Source organism: Macrobrachium nipponense, chromosome 27 (assembly GCF_015104395.2).
Source record: "Macrobrachium nipponense isolate FS-2020 chromosome 27, ASM1510439v2, whole genome shotgun sequence".
In the NCBI taxonomy this organism is placed as follows: Eukaryota; Metazoa; Arthropoda; class Malacostraca; order Decapoda; family Palaemonidae; genus Macrobrachium; species Macrobrachium nipponense.
In genome coordinates, this window is record NC_087216.1 from 21,067,658 (window position 1) to 21,085,895 (window position 18,238).

Sequence of the window (18,238 nt, forward strand, 5' to 3'; positions counted from 1 at the left end):
GCAAGCACAGGTTCATTTATTCATTCAATCATTGTTTGTTTGTTTGTTTATTTGTATGGTGTTTTTACGTTGCATGGAACCAGTGGTTATTCAGCAACGGGATTCAATCATTGTGCCACCTTTTATAAGAGGTTGGTCAGATGACAACTTTGCAATCATTTGAAAAGGACTTTAAGTTATATAATTAACTTCGTAACTCTTCATAATAAATGAGGCACACAAATTAAAAACAAACAAATAGAAGCTAGAATGGTCAGATCTAGTGGATGTTAGACCTGTGAATTGCATTCATCTCCAGTCCAGATCTTTTAAACGTCATCTACAGAGGTTTCCACCCACTCAGAATTTATGAGTTACTTGCAGAATTTTGGCTTCTACTATAATAAAAACTGATTACACTACCTTACAGAAAACAGAAAGCCTACAGGCAGCATGTACTATCTAGAGGATAAACATTATTTCTTGTTACTATGACATATTGTGTGCTTCAAAGGCTAAGTTTTCAACTAACATCTAATTTCTTATGAAGAGGAGGAGTCTGCTGTATAACCTTTTATACAGCAGCTACTATGCAAAAATTTTCTGTCCATTTGAGGCAGAAAAATTTACATGAGCATAAAAAACTTTATTCAGAGTATAGAGTTCAATTAAATTAACTCTATATTCAAATACAAATGTTATTAGGAAGTCAACTTCCCTGACAAATCAAGCACCATAACATTACAGTATTATGAACCTACAATCCTTATAATATAAATGTATAAAACTAATGTACTCTACAGTACAGTATTTTTTATAAGATATATATTTTCAATATTTTCTCAGGCCTTAATAGAAAAATGTCAATCTTTCTTGAATAACTTTTTAACTAGGCCTAAGGTCACAGAACTGATCAACCAAAAAACATTACGAAAGTCCCTCCAAACAAGACGAACCAACTGTTTGAAAACCAGCTGCGTTAAATCCCAGCGTGTACTCAATATTTCGCCATATCTTGACTCAACAATTGTTCCGTCTTCAGCAGGTTTGTAAGCATAAGTCTTGAAGAGTGGAAAAGATAGGAAAAGCCTAATGATGACAATACCCCATATCTTTTTCATGAAACCTGGTGGTGGATCTACTCCTGAGCACAATGCCAGGTCTTCCATATAATCCCACTGTTCGGCATGGAGGCGATGATAATCTTTCTGGTTCCGTCCCTTTAAACGGATGTCACTCAAACCTTTCTCTACAACTGACATCATCTCTGTCACTGACGGCAGTTTGGCTTGACCCGTGAGTGTTGCTAGAAAGTAGCAAACCTACCAAGGATAAAAAGAAAAGGTGTTAACAACATTCACTCCCTATCATCTGGCAACACCTGTCTTGCTTTGTAACATCATGAGCATTTTGGTAGAAAAATGCTGCCTTAAACTTAAACATCGATGAGGTAAAGAAGTGAAAACTTTAAAGAATGTAGATAAGTATTCTGAATGGTATCAAGGTGAGATCAAATTGAATGCAAATTATTCTTCTGTGGCAGGTGTGGATCAAGCTGAATGTATCCTGTTATATGACTGCTTGTTTAGGCCTCAGAAGCTTTTTGAACAGTTCCTTCACACTAAAAAGCAACGACATACATATCTTTCACTAAAATGCAAAACCAATTTTTTTGTCTTGCAACAAGTGGAATTTCCAAGCAGTCTCACTAAAAATGAAAAGTTCTTATATTAATTTGCTTTCACAGATAGCAACATGCTTTGCTGCTCAAAGTAGAAAGCCCAAATTTTTATTCATTAATTAGCAATAAAAGTTAGATTAAGGAAGTAGGCTCCTTCAGAGGAGGGATTGCTCTTTTAACTATGAAAACACACAAACTTTGTATGAACTCGAAGGCCACGAACTTCAAATAGATTATAGTTTATATGTGGAATATATTTTCATACAAAAGCACACAGAAGTACAGATCACATATACCTATTTAGATTTTACTAGTGGTCAAATGCTGCCAAGAAAGTATGTAGCCAGACAAAAATAAAACACAAAGCTCTACAACAGAGCTTGGGGGACTTAATGACTAACATTGTAATTGCCCAAGATGAAAAATTGATCGTTGGAACTATAGCACATAGCCTAGATGGCATCCTCTTACAAATACTTCAGACCTTTTGGAGATTAAGGAGGCAGTATCAGACAAAGAATGGCATAATTTGAGGAGCTGACCAGTGTAAGTTAAGGGCCTTAATGAGCATTCACCTTCATTGCCGCATACAGTCATAACAACTTAGTTAACTGACACACAAGTAGGAAAATAAAAGAATGGGGAATCTTGTGGTAAGCAATTACCGGTCCAAAATAAAATCTGCTTTTACACTTATAGCCAAATATTTGTAAAAATTATAATGGGATATAGACATTACCAAAGTGCAGTACAACAGCAATACCCACTGAGGATAAACAGTGGAAAAAAATCACTTCAGTTACATTTACCAAAATGAAAAATTTACTTAGAAAAGTAAAAAGATGCAAACAGTTGCAGTTTCAGTTCATGTCAGAATTACATAAGGATTACATACTATTACGCATATTTTATGTGTGCAGTACACTATTCCCATTCTGATAAAATCTTTACTCTTATAAATTTTTTTCATGAGGTTCTATTATGCACAGGCTTAGTACAGATGTGGTACAATGTCATGTCATATGGATACGTATACTATTAGTAGTTTACAATATGTATTGTCAGTGCTAAGAACATATTTTACAGTATGCATACAATGCATTGTCAACATCACAAACATTCTTACTTCAGCTTTTCCCTTTATGGAGTTTGTGTGTTTGGTACACTGTGCAGGCTTGCAGTGTATACTATCCCTAAGTATTTATTGTAACAAGCAAAGGTGTATATCAAGAGAGATGCTAATTGCTAAAATTTATGAACAGGATATTAAAATTGCTAATAGTAGTTAGTACAGAATATATTTATCTATGCAAGATTAAGGGAGTATCAAGACCACCTCAATTAGGTAGGATCCTGTGCCCTAAGGTTAGGGTGAAATGTTCTCCTGGGTAAGGTATTCTATGAATTTTATGGGGAAGATGTTAATTGCAAAACGTTAATAAATGGAAGTTAAAATGCCTACTGTAGAAGGATGTTATATTAACCCCTCAGATTTTTTTTTTGTAGTTGATGTTACCTATCACAGATGCATGCTAATGTTCTGTCAAATTTAATTTTAAAGATATATTTTTGATGAACTGGTCAACTTGAAAGAGATATGGGCTGATTGGAAAATTTAATAACCTGAAAAGAACTGAAACCCATCCATTCCAAGACGCCAACTTTACTTTGAGATAATGTGGTCATTTGGCCAAAATGTAAGAATTCTCATATTCTTATTGCTGTAACGGCATGTAAAACTAGAACATATATGTAAAATAAAAAATCAAAGTAATAACTGTATTTAGTTTACATGTAATTTCTAATGACAAGTTACACCAGGATGATACAACCATTAAAAGGCAGAAACTGTAACGTCAACACAGTTTAAGAAAGCAAAACATAAAATCCATTATATAAAGAATATACTAAATGTAAAATAATACATTCAATTTCATAAAGAAAATTATTAATTAAAAATCCACAATTATAACAATAATCCATATAAGTGACAAAAGCTGAAAATGGAAAACAGAGTTTTGAACACCTCAACAGTAATCATCAGTTTTTAAGCTAAAAAGTTACAATAAAAATAGTGAGTGAACATTTTCTCTCTGGTCAATTAAGAGAGGAGGGTGAGAGGATAACAACCTCATGCTATTCTTATTTTTTAGTGTCACTGGTGAGGAACACCATTCAGGTGTCAGAAAGTCTTTGTTACTAGCTTTAAACTCTTATCAATAGTAGGATTTATTGTTATAATTGTGGATTTTCAATGAACAGCAATTTAATCATGACACCATCAATGTCTATTAGCAAAGAAAACTGTAGTAGCTACAATAGCTGAACAAAATTAATGTCGCAGCAACATGCAACAATTAAAGTCACAACAACATGTAACAAGTAAAAAATGCGCAAAAAAAACCTTCAGTGCAATCGAGTTGTCTGTTCAGAGTATAATACTGTGTGTGAAACTCTCAGCCAAAGGCCATGAAACTCTCAACTGCTGCCCATGAAACTTTAGCCACCATCCGATGGTGACCTGCGTTGTTGGAACCTATAGCAGCGACACTCACAACCATGGCTAACTTTAACCTTAAATAAAATAAAAACTACTGAAGCTAGAGTGCTGCAATTTGGTAAGTTTGATGATTGGAGGGCTGATGATCAGCATATTGCAGACCTCTAGCCTCAGTAGTTTTTAAGATCTGAGGGCAGACAAAGTATCTCAATATAGTTTTCTTTTACAGAAAACTAAAAAATACACCCAGTACCTACAAGACAAAATTCCAAACAAAAAATGAGCAAATGATGAAAAAAATGTGCACAAAGTGCTCCCATGAACTTATGAAGATGGATGAAAATGTACTTTGCAGAGCACTTGATACAGCCTACAAGTAAGAGCTTTTAGCAGGTGAATGGGGGCCCTATGGAAAGGCTAATTTTAAGTGTATTACCACTTTGTTTGACTGTGTAAGCTAGGTGTTAGGGTTTAATTTATAAAAGAATTAGACAATTTGCATTTTCTATGAATAAACCATTAATAATAATACTGTATCAAAATTGATAAAGTTCTTCATAAGACCAACAAAGGCAACTATTACGTATAATCATCTCCATATAGTACTATAATAACCATTAAAGGGTTACAGCAATAAGCATCAATTTCGTGAAAGAGAATTTATCATAACACAAGTAATCATATGATTTTATGAGGGCAACGAAAGCAAAGAAGTTTAAGGCAAAAGCACAAGAAAAGTACACTAAGGACAAGTACTGTGCATAGTATGTAAAGGGTGAAGTTAACAAGGCAGACAAAGGAGAAGTGAACAACATACCTGATAATATACCAGAGGAAACACAACAACCCTCGATGGTAATCCAATAAACCCCATTGTTGAGTAGCGAGCATTGATTACGTGCTTGTAGAGAGGCTTTACTTGATTATTTTCTACACAAATACCACAGGAGTCTGACAGGAAAGGAAACTTGTACTCATACCCTGAAAAATGAAAGTTTCTCATAAAATGGTATACATGGGAGGCAACTTATTTTCTTGATGCATGGGAGAGGGGTGAGTTTGGTCTGTCTGTTAAATTAATTGTCTATTAGCATGATTAAATATTATTTATTGCAGAGAAAAGATCAGTGAAAATTCTGGTAAAATTTCATTTCTTCAAATTTATTTCAAATTGACTCTCAATAAATCTTCATCATCTGAGTTCAAAATTAGCACAAATAGTTTTTTGAACTGATACTACTAAACAGTAAAATTTGACATTTTTTAAAAAACTGAAAATTCTGGTAAAAATTTATTTACTAAAATTTTCGTTTATTTCATTCTATGACTAAACCTTCCTTCTCAGAGTGCATAAATAACCCTAACCATTTTTAGGTGGTGTAGGCTATTTTTGATGAGTTTGAAATAACAAGTTGTTTTTACACTGACTGAAGGTTACTATAGAAGGTTTTTTTTTTTTTTTTTTTTAAATATGCTTCACCATCTTTACTTCTTTGTAGAAAATAAGAACAAAAAGATGTTAGAAAACTAAGTTAGTTTTACAAGGGACAAACAATTAATATGAAAAATTCACCTGTACAAAAAATTATTGTGTCAACTTCCACAAGCCGTCCATCATTCAAAATAAATCCATCGTGAGTTGCTTTTTTCACACTCGGAACTTGATGAATATTAGAAGGCAGTTCACTGGGAATTAACACAGGAAAGTTGTGGGCTAGGTACACCTATATATAGAAAAATTTATTATAAATTAACAAAGAACTAACACTATTTGTTGAATGGTTATGGAATCAAGAATAAAATCATAAATATGAAAAATGTACTGTATTTTAAACACTAACATCATTTGTCTGCAAACAATCTTTTAATTTTCAAAAATACTGAGAAAAGCACTCACTTACCTCATCTGCAAGAGATGAAACTTCCATGCAAATGTCTAAACCAGAAGCACCTGCTCCTAGTATCAACACTCGACGACCAAACATACTCTCTTGGATCCCTATAATCATGACTATGAAGTTTCTTGCCATTAAATTTTTCAATGTTGGTAACTGGAGGAATTGCAGGCACACTAAAATGGCTGAAAAAGTGTTGATAATACCAGTGCTATGAAATATAGCTACAGTAAAAGGCTGACAACAATATACAGAGTAAGACAAGTTTACAACTTTAAGTCAAACGCTGAAATGACAAAAGTGAAGCTACACGAATAACGCAAATAATTTACAAACTTCTAAAACTATTCAATATTCATAACATACCACCATTACTGTATTTCACAATAGCCTTATACTTAACCAGACCATTGGGTTTACATTCTAAACCCGCATGAAGTTGTTTAAATTTATACCCCTTGCTTGCGATAATGCACTGAGCATCCAACATCGTTCTTTTATCATTTAAAGTGATCTAAGGGTATAAGAATTAGGATCCACTATAACACAATGCCTTCACTTTGTTCCAATATGTGGAAACTGGCACCACGATACCAAGAGACAATGACATAAAAACTTATCTCATAAGGCAATTACATTGTTTTCAACATCATTGATAAGTTCATGCAAAACAAAAAATATTATTTACAAAACCAACCTAAAGCTCAGAGTAACCACACTGATTTTTTCATGCCACGTAAATATCCATAAAGTCATGAATGGTGTTGAAAACTGACTGCTTAACCTATCTGCAATAAGTTTATATTTCTCACAAGGAATTACACTCATGTCTCTCACTATACAACAAAGTCCAATCCAGAGTTTCATCATCACCTTCCAAATCTGCTACAGCCATTAAGTCATTTAAGTATGAAAGGCTATGAAAATGTGGCGTCATTGGCCTTGCCACCACCACTAGAGATGAATGCAGATGGCTTTCAGTAATTTTTATACAGAAGGAATGTGTAAAAAACATATAAGTACTGGACTTTCGTCTCCCAAGATAGATATTAAGTTTTTGAATGGATGTTATGTTGGTGACATACTACTGCACTTCATTCAGGTACCTGGTAAATCCAACAGCCTCTTGGTAGGAAATGTACACTCTATCTCTGAGTTAACATCAGGATCCTAAGGTAAAAACTAGTTAAGAAATAAATAGCTTGGGGAGACACATCAATCACTTTAGAGTTCTTTCAAGGAGCAGAAAGAGCATAAGACTGATACTCTAAGATTTCTTCGGCCGCATGGCACTACTAGGCACGCTTTACTATTACTTCCTCTTTTGGTTTCCAAAATGCTTTGAAGGTATCAAAATGGATCTGAATAAACTGGTTTGCCAAAAGCCACCCTGTCTAATACTCTACTAACTGAAATATACTTTTTATGGCAGAATTAGTCCTCACACTGGATATGTTGATTCTTGGACTAATGGTGCTTCTACTGTTTATAACAACTCTGACATTCTAAACCTAAATGGGAAGGAGGCTATTGTCTTCAAATACTTGACCACCAAGATGCAGACCCCAGAAGATCATACGAAAAAAGGAGAGGTTACTCCAGAAATCTCTTCAGATCAAGAAGAATTCATTACCACAAGACCAAACATAAGCACACCAATGAATCTTCCGATTCTCAGGAGCACCAAGAACCTCCAAATCTATCTACACCACCCAAACAAGAAAGGGCTCAAAGATTCTTAGCCTGTCCTCAAACTAGAGAACAAAAGCAGCAACAGCAGCCAAAGCTGCTGGGCCCTGATAGGGGAGGACAGAATTGAGGGATCATCATGGGCCAAAAATTTGCATATAAGACAAATTAGGGCATTATCACTTATGACATAGGACTTTGCAAACCTTTGGTAGAAGAAACCATCCTAAAGTTAGGAACTAACGGCAAGATGATTCTATATGAATGGAGGTACAAACCAATACCAGGGGCATAAATAAGTCAACTAGGAAAATGCAGATGAAATAAAAAAAATTATTAAGAAATAAGAGTGTAGAAATAAATTCTGGGAGCTAAATATCATGTGATGCATTCTCAATGGACACAGAAGGAATAACTTGAAACCCTAGAGGGGACAGGTGTTTCACATACATACCAGACTATGTAGTAGGTTCTTTTTTTTTTAGAGCATGTCTACAGGACCTGCTGACCACAGGGGAAGGCAACTGTAAATTGATGAGTGTTATGTTGAAACAAAGCTATACTACGGCCTTTATCCCCCCCAACAATAGTTGTGAAACATTAATTTCTAGCAAAAATAATCTTAAACAACTAATTCTTAAAATATACAAATAGGTTAATACCCACTGCTAATAATTATCCAGAAAATTATGCAGAAACTGTAGAATTCCAATTGGAATAAGATAGCACACTTATTCCAAAACAATTATAAAAGCAAATTTAAGCAACTGAATTTGCAATTTTGTCAGCCAAGAATATTAAGCAATCATTCAACAAAATACATAAGCACTATTAATTCTTACCCGTTACAAACACACAAGGCATCTACTATAGTGGTAGTTGTTACACCATCAGCCAATGCTGTGACTGTGACCTCCCACGCAGGGGGCTGATCGTCCTCTTTTAAAACTGGTGACACTTTGTCAACGCAATGACCAAACTGAGGATAAGTGTGCAAGGCTAAGCTTGTGACAATTTACATAAGTAATAAGTACAAAAAGAACTCTTAAATTAACATGTTGCTTTTACTATTCATCTAAAGCAACTGGGGGGAAAGGTACAAGTAATCTTTTTAAAGGATCTTTACATTACCTAAATAAAGTAATGCTAGCAAAATACAGTTCTTTACACATTATCTTATGTTTCTGAATAACAATCAATTATATATTATAAAAAAAATAAACAAGAAAGGTGAGAAAAAATATAAATTTTCATAATAAAATTTATTATTTGGATACTTACCTACTGTTAAATTTAGCTATATATCTCCCCGCTGATGAGGCGAGTCAGCATTCAAACAAAAAAATCGAATGGCTGAGCGGATGACTGTCTAGTTTACCTGTTCTCCACCAGGTGTATTCCGGATGTTTTAGCTCTTGTCAGAATTCTCCTTGACAGCCCACTAAGTTGTGGGGAGGCTGGGTGGGTCTACTTTAACAGTAGGTAAGTATCCAAATAATAAATTTTATTATGAAAATTTATATTATTTGAGATGATTCTTACCTACTGTTAAATTTAGCTGATTCCCACATCAAGAAGTGGATGGTGGGTAGTGCAGCTAGACAAAATTCCCCTCAGCCATTCGGGCTAAAGGTTTCTTATATGAAACCCAAAACATTCTCTCCTGATCTGGAATCCTTGGTGGATTTTACTACCACCAGAAGTTAGATTCCATGCAAGGAGCAAGGCTCTCATAAGTATGCAGCAAAGAGCAGCCTTGCGGAGAAAACCGCTTTGATTCAGCCAGCATGAAAAGCAAGCAGTATGAGGGACCCTTGTGCCTGGGTCCAAAAACCCTATAAAACGACAGTCACTTCAAATGAATACCTTTACAATATAAAGATACGCTCCTATACAAAATTTGTACCTTCACGCTCCCCAAAATATTAAAACCGGAGATTTAAACAAAAGTGTCTAAAGAATTGCTCGTTTTTCGGTTCACGAAAAGACTACCCACTACTAGTTGCGGATTAAGGGCTTTACTGTTTTCAAACACAATTCTGTATACTTAAGGTAGTGATCGGGCAAAAACTGCATGGTACTACTACTGTGACACATCAATCCTATTCTTGAGCGACAAATTGACTTAACACTAAATGAAGTTGCAACTGCTCCTCACATTATGAATGTTTACCAAAGGTACAAGATATGGAGCTAGTTCTCATGCACTAGCCTATCCATTATTGTTGTGTGGGGCGGACATGTTGAAGGTCTCTCTCGCGTTTTTTCACAGATAAGAAGGGTTTTTCGCCCTTGGTGATTATACCTTTTATAGTAAGCAATGTGTTAATAGTGTCTCCACGTAATACCCGGCGTGTAAGCCGGAGAGTGTTATGCAATTGCAGATATTCTAATATTCTTTCTGCTCCAATCAGTGCCTTAGAAATCTTTCAAATCACAGCTACTCGAGGCCTATTGGTCCTGGGAAATGGGTAAAAGAATGCAGTGTATGTGTTAGTGCTTGGCCCTTCCCTTACCACAAAAATGTCATCCGACCAAACCCCAACCGTTGCGCAAGTGACCCTGGCACCTACCGGTGCCTGTGCCCCACACACAAGTTCCGTACTCGCGAACAATTGTCTGTACTTTACACAATACCAATCGAACCGTTCCGACGTCGAGTCCGCTATTCAATCTGTCAGTGATGCCTTCTCCGATGAGGAAATCAACGTTGCATATACGAAATGCAAAGATCTGATACCAGAGAGCATTCTCAAAGAGCGATCCGCGAAGAACTTGTCCTCACACAAAAAAATATCATAAATCACTAAGTGGGTAAGGACCTGCTCGGTGGAAATCTACGCCGATGACCCTTACAATCTGCCTCCAAAGGGGCCCGCTGACCTAAGCCTACTCGCGGTGTACCACACGGCAGAAAATGCCTTCCAAACAGCAAAATCCCTCTCAGAAATAATGGGAAAAAACTCAGAAAAAATCAAGGAGACAAATGATAAATTATCAAGAATCTGGGACGGGATCAAAGGACTGCAGGATTCCCTAGACAGTCTTAAAACGATGGAAACAAATAATCTCACACGGATCTGGGATGCGATCAAAGGAGTGCAGGGATCGATTGACAATCGCACAGATAGCCACCAAACTCCTATGAATGCGGCATCCAGTTTTTCCTCGCCTCCCAGCAACACGGAAGTGCCCCCTACACCTGTAGGCCGTTCTGAGGAGACAGTTGGTCCCCCAACTTCCCCTCCCTCCCCAGTGCCTCCGGTGGAAGATAGACCTCCGGTGATGATTACCAGCCCTAGTGATCCTCCCCACCCTATCTCTCCCGCCCAAAACCAACCCCCCATCATAGATGCAGATGAGAGTGTTCTTGAGGGGTCTGGCGGCTGGCAGATATAAACAAGCAGAAAGAAGAGAAGAACCTCTCGTTTGGCCGCTGGACCGGAGCCCAACATTCGAGTTTCACCTCGCCCGACACCTGAGAAGAGATGTCACGTAGTAATTCACAATCTGCGCTCATCGGTGACGCTAGACGCCATAGTGGAGAGAGTCAAGTTTCTCACTGGCTCTGACCCACTTATCTCTCACGAACTCCCATGCAGAAGTAAACATACAGTGGCTTACAGGATTACCTGCCTATTTCAACACCTCGACGTTCTTAAAGGCGAGAATTTTCGGTCTAATAATATATTAGTTTCAAGATATAACCTAATCCGCGACCAACCACCCCCAGGGGAACTTACCGTCACTCCAACCAGGGTCATTTCCACCGCAAGTGCCAGCCAACCGCCCACGGCGAGTGACTGCCCACTCTCCCTGGATAACCCCCCATCCACCCAAATGATCAGCACATTCATCTCCCATCTTCGTGAGTAGCCAAATGGTTTTATACGAATTAAACATAATCTCTTGGAATATTTTTGGCCTCAAGCAGAACATTCCTCTCCAAACATGCTCTGCAAAAATTTCAACGGCATCATTGCATTGCAAGAAACGCTCCTCTGGCCTCATGACCTTGCCATCTGCGATTCAATTCATGAAGACTTCAGAACCTTCTCGACTTCATCGATGCAAGTTACAGATCAAATCATAGCCGGTCGCCTGAAAGGGGGACTTTCTTTCCTGTGGCACAAATCGTTAGACAATATGATAAAGGTGATGACCTACAGGAGTGACAGATTGCTTGGGCTTCAAGTGACAGTAGGGAACTCTAAAATCCTAATAATTAATGTTTATATGCCATGGGAAAATAACAATAATTTTGATCATTACTGCATGATCCAAGGGGAGTTACACAGTATTATTCAAGATTCTCCTGCTGATCATATTTGTATAATAGGGGACCTTAATTCTCACCCCACAAAACAATTTTATAATGAACTTACTCGCTTCTGTCAAAATCATGCTCTCCAAATTAGCAATGTAATGCTCCTCCCTCCCTCCTCCTACTCATATGTACATAATAGAGCGGACGCAATTACAACCTCCTGGCTGGACCACTGTATCACATCTCCACAACTTCATGATTCTATTATGACCTGCAATATTCGCTACGATCTTGCAACGGGCTACGATCACATCCCATTACAAGTGTCATTCAGTACCCCATCCCTCCCTACCGTGAACCCACTAACTGACCGCCCACCAGCGGTTAACTGGGATTTAAAAACCAACAGAAAAGCAGATACTTTAGGGCGACCACGGAAACTAGGTTGCAGTCAATAATTCAACCGGCTGACGCCTTACTGTAGAAATGACCACCACAAGAGGGATCTGAATGAATTCTATTCGAACATAATCTCCGCTATGCTTGCTTCGGGCAGGACTGCCTATAGATTTCGTCAAGGTAATTCTCGTAAAATACCTGGCTGGAATGACTTGGTTAAGGATCTGTATACATACTCACGAGAAATGTTTTTACTGTGGACGCAAAATGGCAGCCCGAGGGAAGGACACACTGCATTACTAATGAGGCAGGCGAGAGCGCAATTCAAACTTGCTCTTAAGCACTGCAGGTTAAATGAAAATCAACTAAGAGCCGATGCAATGTCTTGAAACGTAGAATCTGGTGATTACCCTCGTCTTTGGAAAGATATCCAGTACTTAAATCCCAAAACTAAAAAGCTATCACAGAGAGTAGGGGAAGCAGTCGGAGACGAGGCTATCGCAAGGATGTGGTGTGTTCACTTCAACAATATCCTGAATTGCATAAATGATCAGGATTCCCAAAGCGAGGTAGATAACCTCCTTAATGACAACATTCAATTTCATTTTGCAGACCGTATTACGCCAGGTAACATCAGCGATGCCATAAACAGCTTACCTAATAATAAATCGCCCGGATGTGATGGTCTTCCCGCAGAGGCTTTCAAATTCTGCCACCCGATAATTTACATTTTGCTAGCTGCCTTATTCAATGCGTGCATAATTCACCAGTTTCTTCCAGACTCCCTACTCTTAGTTCACTTGATACCAATAATCAAAAACAAGCTAAAGGATGCAGCTGACCCTGGCAACTACCGGCCAATTGCAATCACAACGATCGCATCGAAGATACTTGAGTCGGTTCTTCTTGTGAGACTTCTCCCCTTTCTACACACCACTGACAACCAGTTCGGGTTTAAAGCAAACCACTCAACCGACACCTGCATCTACATACTGAAAGAATTGCTGAACTACTACCTATCATCAGCATCTCCTGTTTACCTGTGTTTCGTAGATGTGAGAAAAGCATTTGACAGAGTAAACTACCTGAAGCTATTCCTGAAGCTGCATAAAAGGGGCACACCCCTATATCTAATTGGCATTTTACATTGCTGGTTCTCCACACAGCCAACTTCTGTGTCAAATGGGGACAAACGTATTTATCGTACACCTTCGGCTCCCTAAACGGGCTTCGGCAAGGGGGCATTCTCTCTCCATACCTGTTTAATACGTACACAGATGCCTTGAATGTCAAACTGAACTCACTCCCAATCGGATGCACTGTCAATGAAACAACTATAAACAACCTCTGTTACGCCGACGATATGGTTCTGATTTCCCCTTCAGTGCATGGCCTCCAACGACTCATCGACACTTGCTGCCAATATGCAGAGGAATTTGATATAATCTACAACGAAACCAAGACCCACTGCATGTCGCTGCTCCCGAGATCGCTTAAGCATATGTTGCAGAAAACCACCCAATTTTTTTTCCCCCTTTTTTCCCTCGGAAACCATCGGCTGGAATTTGTGAGCGAATTTCCGTATTTGGGTTACATTATTACCGACGACCTAAAAGATACGGCAGACATTGAACAGAGGCGTCATAAACTATATGCAACTGGCAACATGATTGCAAGGAGGTTTGCCTTCTGTCCCCGAGACGTGAAACTGGTGCTCTTCCGCTCGTACTGCTACAGTATCTATGGGTGTTCCCTCTGGACGAACTATACCCGAGAGACCATGAGACGTATCACTGTTGTGCACAATGACATTCTGAGACGCCTCACAAACACTCCACGCTACCACTCCGCCACACAGATGTTCTTAGAAAACCACCTGGACAATTTAAAAATCATTGTAAGGCGAACAATGTCCAGCCTGGTAACCCGAGTGAGAAACAGCGGCAACTCGCTCATACAAAGCATCCTAAGGAGTGAAGCAAGAAGATCTAAATTGTGGGAAAGATGGGAAAATGAGGCCATTGTCCCCTAAAGGACTTAATCTCTGTATTAGCAAGATGTCATCTGCAGATTTTGTCATTATTATATTTATTGCTGATATTTTATTTTTTCATTATTTCTGTGATTACTATCAAGTTAAAATTTTTTTTTTTTTATACATTCAATTTATGTATTTAGCCCTCTGGACCTGACTGCTGTAACCACCTAAGGTCTCTAGTTGAAATTTAAGTTATATAATCTGTGCACTAACTGTTATAACTCTCAATGCATTTTTTGTTTCTCACCAATATTATTACTATTACCAGTATTATGATTACTATCTTTTATGCTACCTCAGCTACTTTGTGGATAAGTGCCGATTACTCATTTTTCCTAACATGTTGACTCATATACGTATCTAGATTGTGTATGTTACTGTGTATTTTGTATATTCATTGTATATGGCCCTGAACCGAAATAAAGGATATTATTATTATTATTATTATAACACAAAAGGTTAACTTTGCCTCTTCCAGGCTTAACCTTCACAAATACATTCTAGGTTTTCTAAAATCACAAAACAAAAAGTTAACTTTGCCTTCAAGCTTAACCATTGGCAAAGACAGCTAGGTTTTCTAAAACCACAAAACAAAAGGTTGATTTTTGCCTCTTCCAGGCTATTGACCACAACATCTGTTTTTCTTAAAATCACAAAACCAAAGGTTTAACTTTGCCTCTTCCAGCATTTACCTTTGCCAAAGATGTTCAAGGTCTCTAAAAGGATGATAAAAATGTCCTATGTTTAACCTTTAAATTTAAATGCCCACCAGGATAGAGAAGTTTCCTCTTTTTCCCCCCCCAAAAGGGATTACATTGGAATTCTTACAGGGAACTGTAAAGCATAGCCTTAACATCACCCTCAGCTCTAAGGCAGAAAGCTAAAATAGCATTCCCTTTACACCAGCTTAAAGAAGGGTGCCGACAATAAATTTACTTATTAACCACTGCTAAATAAAAGCTTTTACAGTAAATTCAGATAAAGTTTATACCCGCATCTAAACTCCAGAGAGAGACTGAAATAGAGATGAAGGGGCTTCAATCTCAACACCTTACAGTGCTGGTCCTCAGCAAGATCTAAAAGTACTTGATGCAATATCGAGGAAAGTATGTATGGAACGATAACTTTGGAAGTAAACAGTGAAAAGTCTTATCTCCTCTAAACAGAGAACTTTGACATCTACAAGGTTTCAGGTGCTGAAAATTCCTCTAGAAAGGTACCCTCAGCAACACACAGACCACTGCTTCTGATCCCAGGCCATGACAGCTTTAAATTAAGGACAGATCCTATGATAATTTGAGTCTTATTATTGGGAGGGGACATTCTAACATCTCCAAGCAGCTAAGGAGATGCCTACGTCAATAGAACTGTATGGAATTGTGTAGTAGAGTTGATTTTTTCTAAACGGAAGAATGAGACATCTACCAAGAGCATTGGAAATTCTGAAAATATTTTGCCCTGAGGCTACAAGCGCTCTACAGGAAACTAGGCAATTCTTGAACTTGAAATTGCTCAATAGAATTCAGAGTAGATACGAGGGGCAGGTCTGAATCTGAATTGGCAAAATTTAAGGAAACATCCACTGCTCAAGTCTGAGGGCCAACAAAGTAATAGTAATCATTTGGATGTCCCTGTTCATCTACATGCTAGGAAGCTACATAAGTGTTCCTTAAATCCACACCAAGTGCCAAACTTGCGGATGTAAAGGCCCTTGTAGGCAGTTGTTCTTCCTGAATCCCCAATTGCTAAAACACTGTCCTTCCACAGAATGGATGATCAAACCAATATGTTGTTTCATTTCACTCAAAGCAGCAAACTTCCTACAAAGGCTTTGTTTCTGACCGGGAATAAACCTGCTAAGCATCCTGATGTCTTTCCACTGCCCTGACATCTAAAAAGTTTTACCAGGTGCAGTGTTGACCATTCTATGTTGCATGAAAGTGTAATTAAACTCTATGTTACATAACAGAGGGAAAAGACCAAAACTTGGACTTAGGTTTAAGAACCAAATGGACGATTCCTGATTACAGTGTCCCTCCTACAGTCCTGGAACCAAAGTTGGTTCTGGATTACTTACACATTTAATGAACGTTATTTGTAAGTCATAATTCTTACGCTGAAACTGTACATTAATTGAGCATGATTATCTGAAAATATCCTGCAAGGCCATTTTTCCTAGTGAGGAAAAGCCCTTACCATATAGAAAGTTTCTTTCAGGTCTAAAATCTTCAAGCAGCACATGCCTATTCATCTTGACCGACAAGCATGCTTAATTAAATATCATCCCCACATCACTAAATAAGAATGGGGATATAAAGAATTAACAATATAATACATAGAAATTGGGCCAGAAGATGTGATAGGTCCTTGGCCTTTGGAATACTGTTGACAGAGTTGCTAACTTGAATCACTGATTCAGTGGAAGTGTCTTGCTCATAAAGTCGACACCATCTACCAATGGGCAACAAGTCCCTGACATAACTTATAGAGGGCTGCACACTAACCCAAACAAAGTGTACAGAACAGCAATACCTTCTAGTAAAAACCTCTTGAAGGAACTTGCATGACTGTGGATGTATGGTAAGTGGAATGAACTCTACATGTGTACCACAAGTCTGACCTTTCTTGGAAAGGAACTAAAACCATGCTAGAAAGCCAACAAGTATATGAGCAGACACTTACTGTTATTCAGTCTCCAAATGTCAAAGAATATCTCCAATTACTTATGGGTGTCTTCCTAAAGAATTACCCTTGGACCATCATTCCCTCTATATATACAATCTCCTACTAAAATAGACTTCTGAGGGATTTGTGTTGAAGACAAGGGAAGCTATAAGAGGGAGATTAAACCAGTGGAGGACAACCAAAAAGAACCACAACTGCCCTTCACCGTCTCCACCATGCATGTAAGGAGGTTGCAACTGTCCATATCCCAGAACCTGAATCTGCACTTATCCCCGAAAGGTATAAAATAAGACTACCAATAGATAATCCCTTTTCGCCTTAAACTGAGCTGCATAATCAGACAGGAAGTGAAAGTGTTCTCACTTCTTCCAAACCGAGTGAGTATAAGCATGAGGACATTACCCTGCAGCATCAGAAACAAGTTACTTGTATTAGTTACTTGTTTCCTCGCTAAAAACTCCCGCTGGGTTGGCGTCTCCACCTCTCTAAGATGTCGCAGAGACGAGACAACATAGATAAAAGGTAATAACTCAAGTCAGACTGAAAATCCATCAGCATGTCTGTCAATCTCGAGTTCATTTCCCCACAGGAAAGAGAAAGAAAGCAAACCTCCTACTAAAGACGGTTAAAGGACCAATAAGCGTTGCACAGCAAAAGGCGGCCTTAGGCTCTCCATGACTTTAAAAGACAAGACAACAAGCCAAGGCAAACACAAAGGGAAATTGTGTGTCTGAGGACGAGAAAAGTTACGAAATGCTCTCTAATTGGAGAAAGCGTTGGTTCTCTTCTCCAATATTTAGAGGGTGCCAAAATACACTAAGACAATTAAGATATATTCTCTATGTGGCCTCTATCCTCAACAAAATGAGGATACAGCAAGGCATAGTGTGGCAACAAACGCCAACCGGCCCAAACGAGTTCCTCCAACTCCATTCAAACTCTTCTTCCGTCAGCGGGCGACAGGAGGAGACAGCTGCCAACAGGATGTAAACAAAAGAGCTTATAGGATTGCTCTTTCTCCGCAACCCTTGGCGACAAAAAAGCAACACTTGTCAATAAGAGGTAACAGCAGCTGAGTGCTGTATCGAATCTACCACGACTCAAT

General features: G+C 38.2%; 1 protein-coding gene across 1 annotated transcript; it reads right to left on the reverse strand.

Moving 5' to 3' along the window:
* Window positions 1-610: 610 nt before the first annotated feature.
* On the reverse strand, window positions 611-8,903 carry LOC135200891 (uncharacterized). The gene is made up of 5 exons (XM_064229632.1): window positions 8,587-8,903; window positions 6,062-6,240; window positions 5,734-5,884; window positions 4,978-5,141; window positions 611-1,301 (listed from the first exon to the last, which is right to left on the reverse strand). Exons 1-5 carry the CDS (start codon window positions 8,606-8,608, stop codon window positions 843-845), a joined length of 975 nt encoding a protein of 324 aa, XP_064085702.1. The 5' UTR covers window positions 8,609-8,903; the 3' UTR covers window positions 611-842.
* Between the last annotated feature and the right edge of the window lie 9,335 nt (window positions 8,904-18,238).

Coding starts and splice junctions, on each gene's coding strand:
- LOC135200891 (XM_064229632.1), bottom strand. CDS start 8,608: ATGCCTTGTGTGTTTGTAACGG. Junction 6,241..8,586: donor GCCTTGTGTGTTTGTAACGG/GTAAGAATTAAT, acceptor ACACTTTTTCAG/CCATTTTAGTGTGCCTGCAA. Junction 5,142..5,733: donor CACAATAATTTTTTGTACAG/GTGAATTTTTCA, acceptor TTCATTTTTCAG/GGTATGAGTACAAGTTTCCT.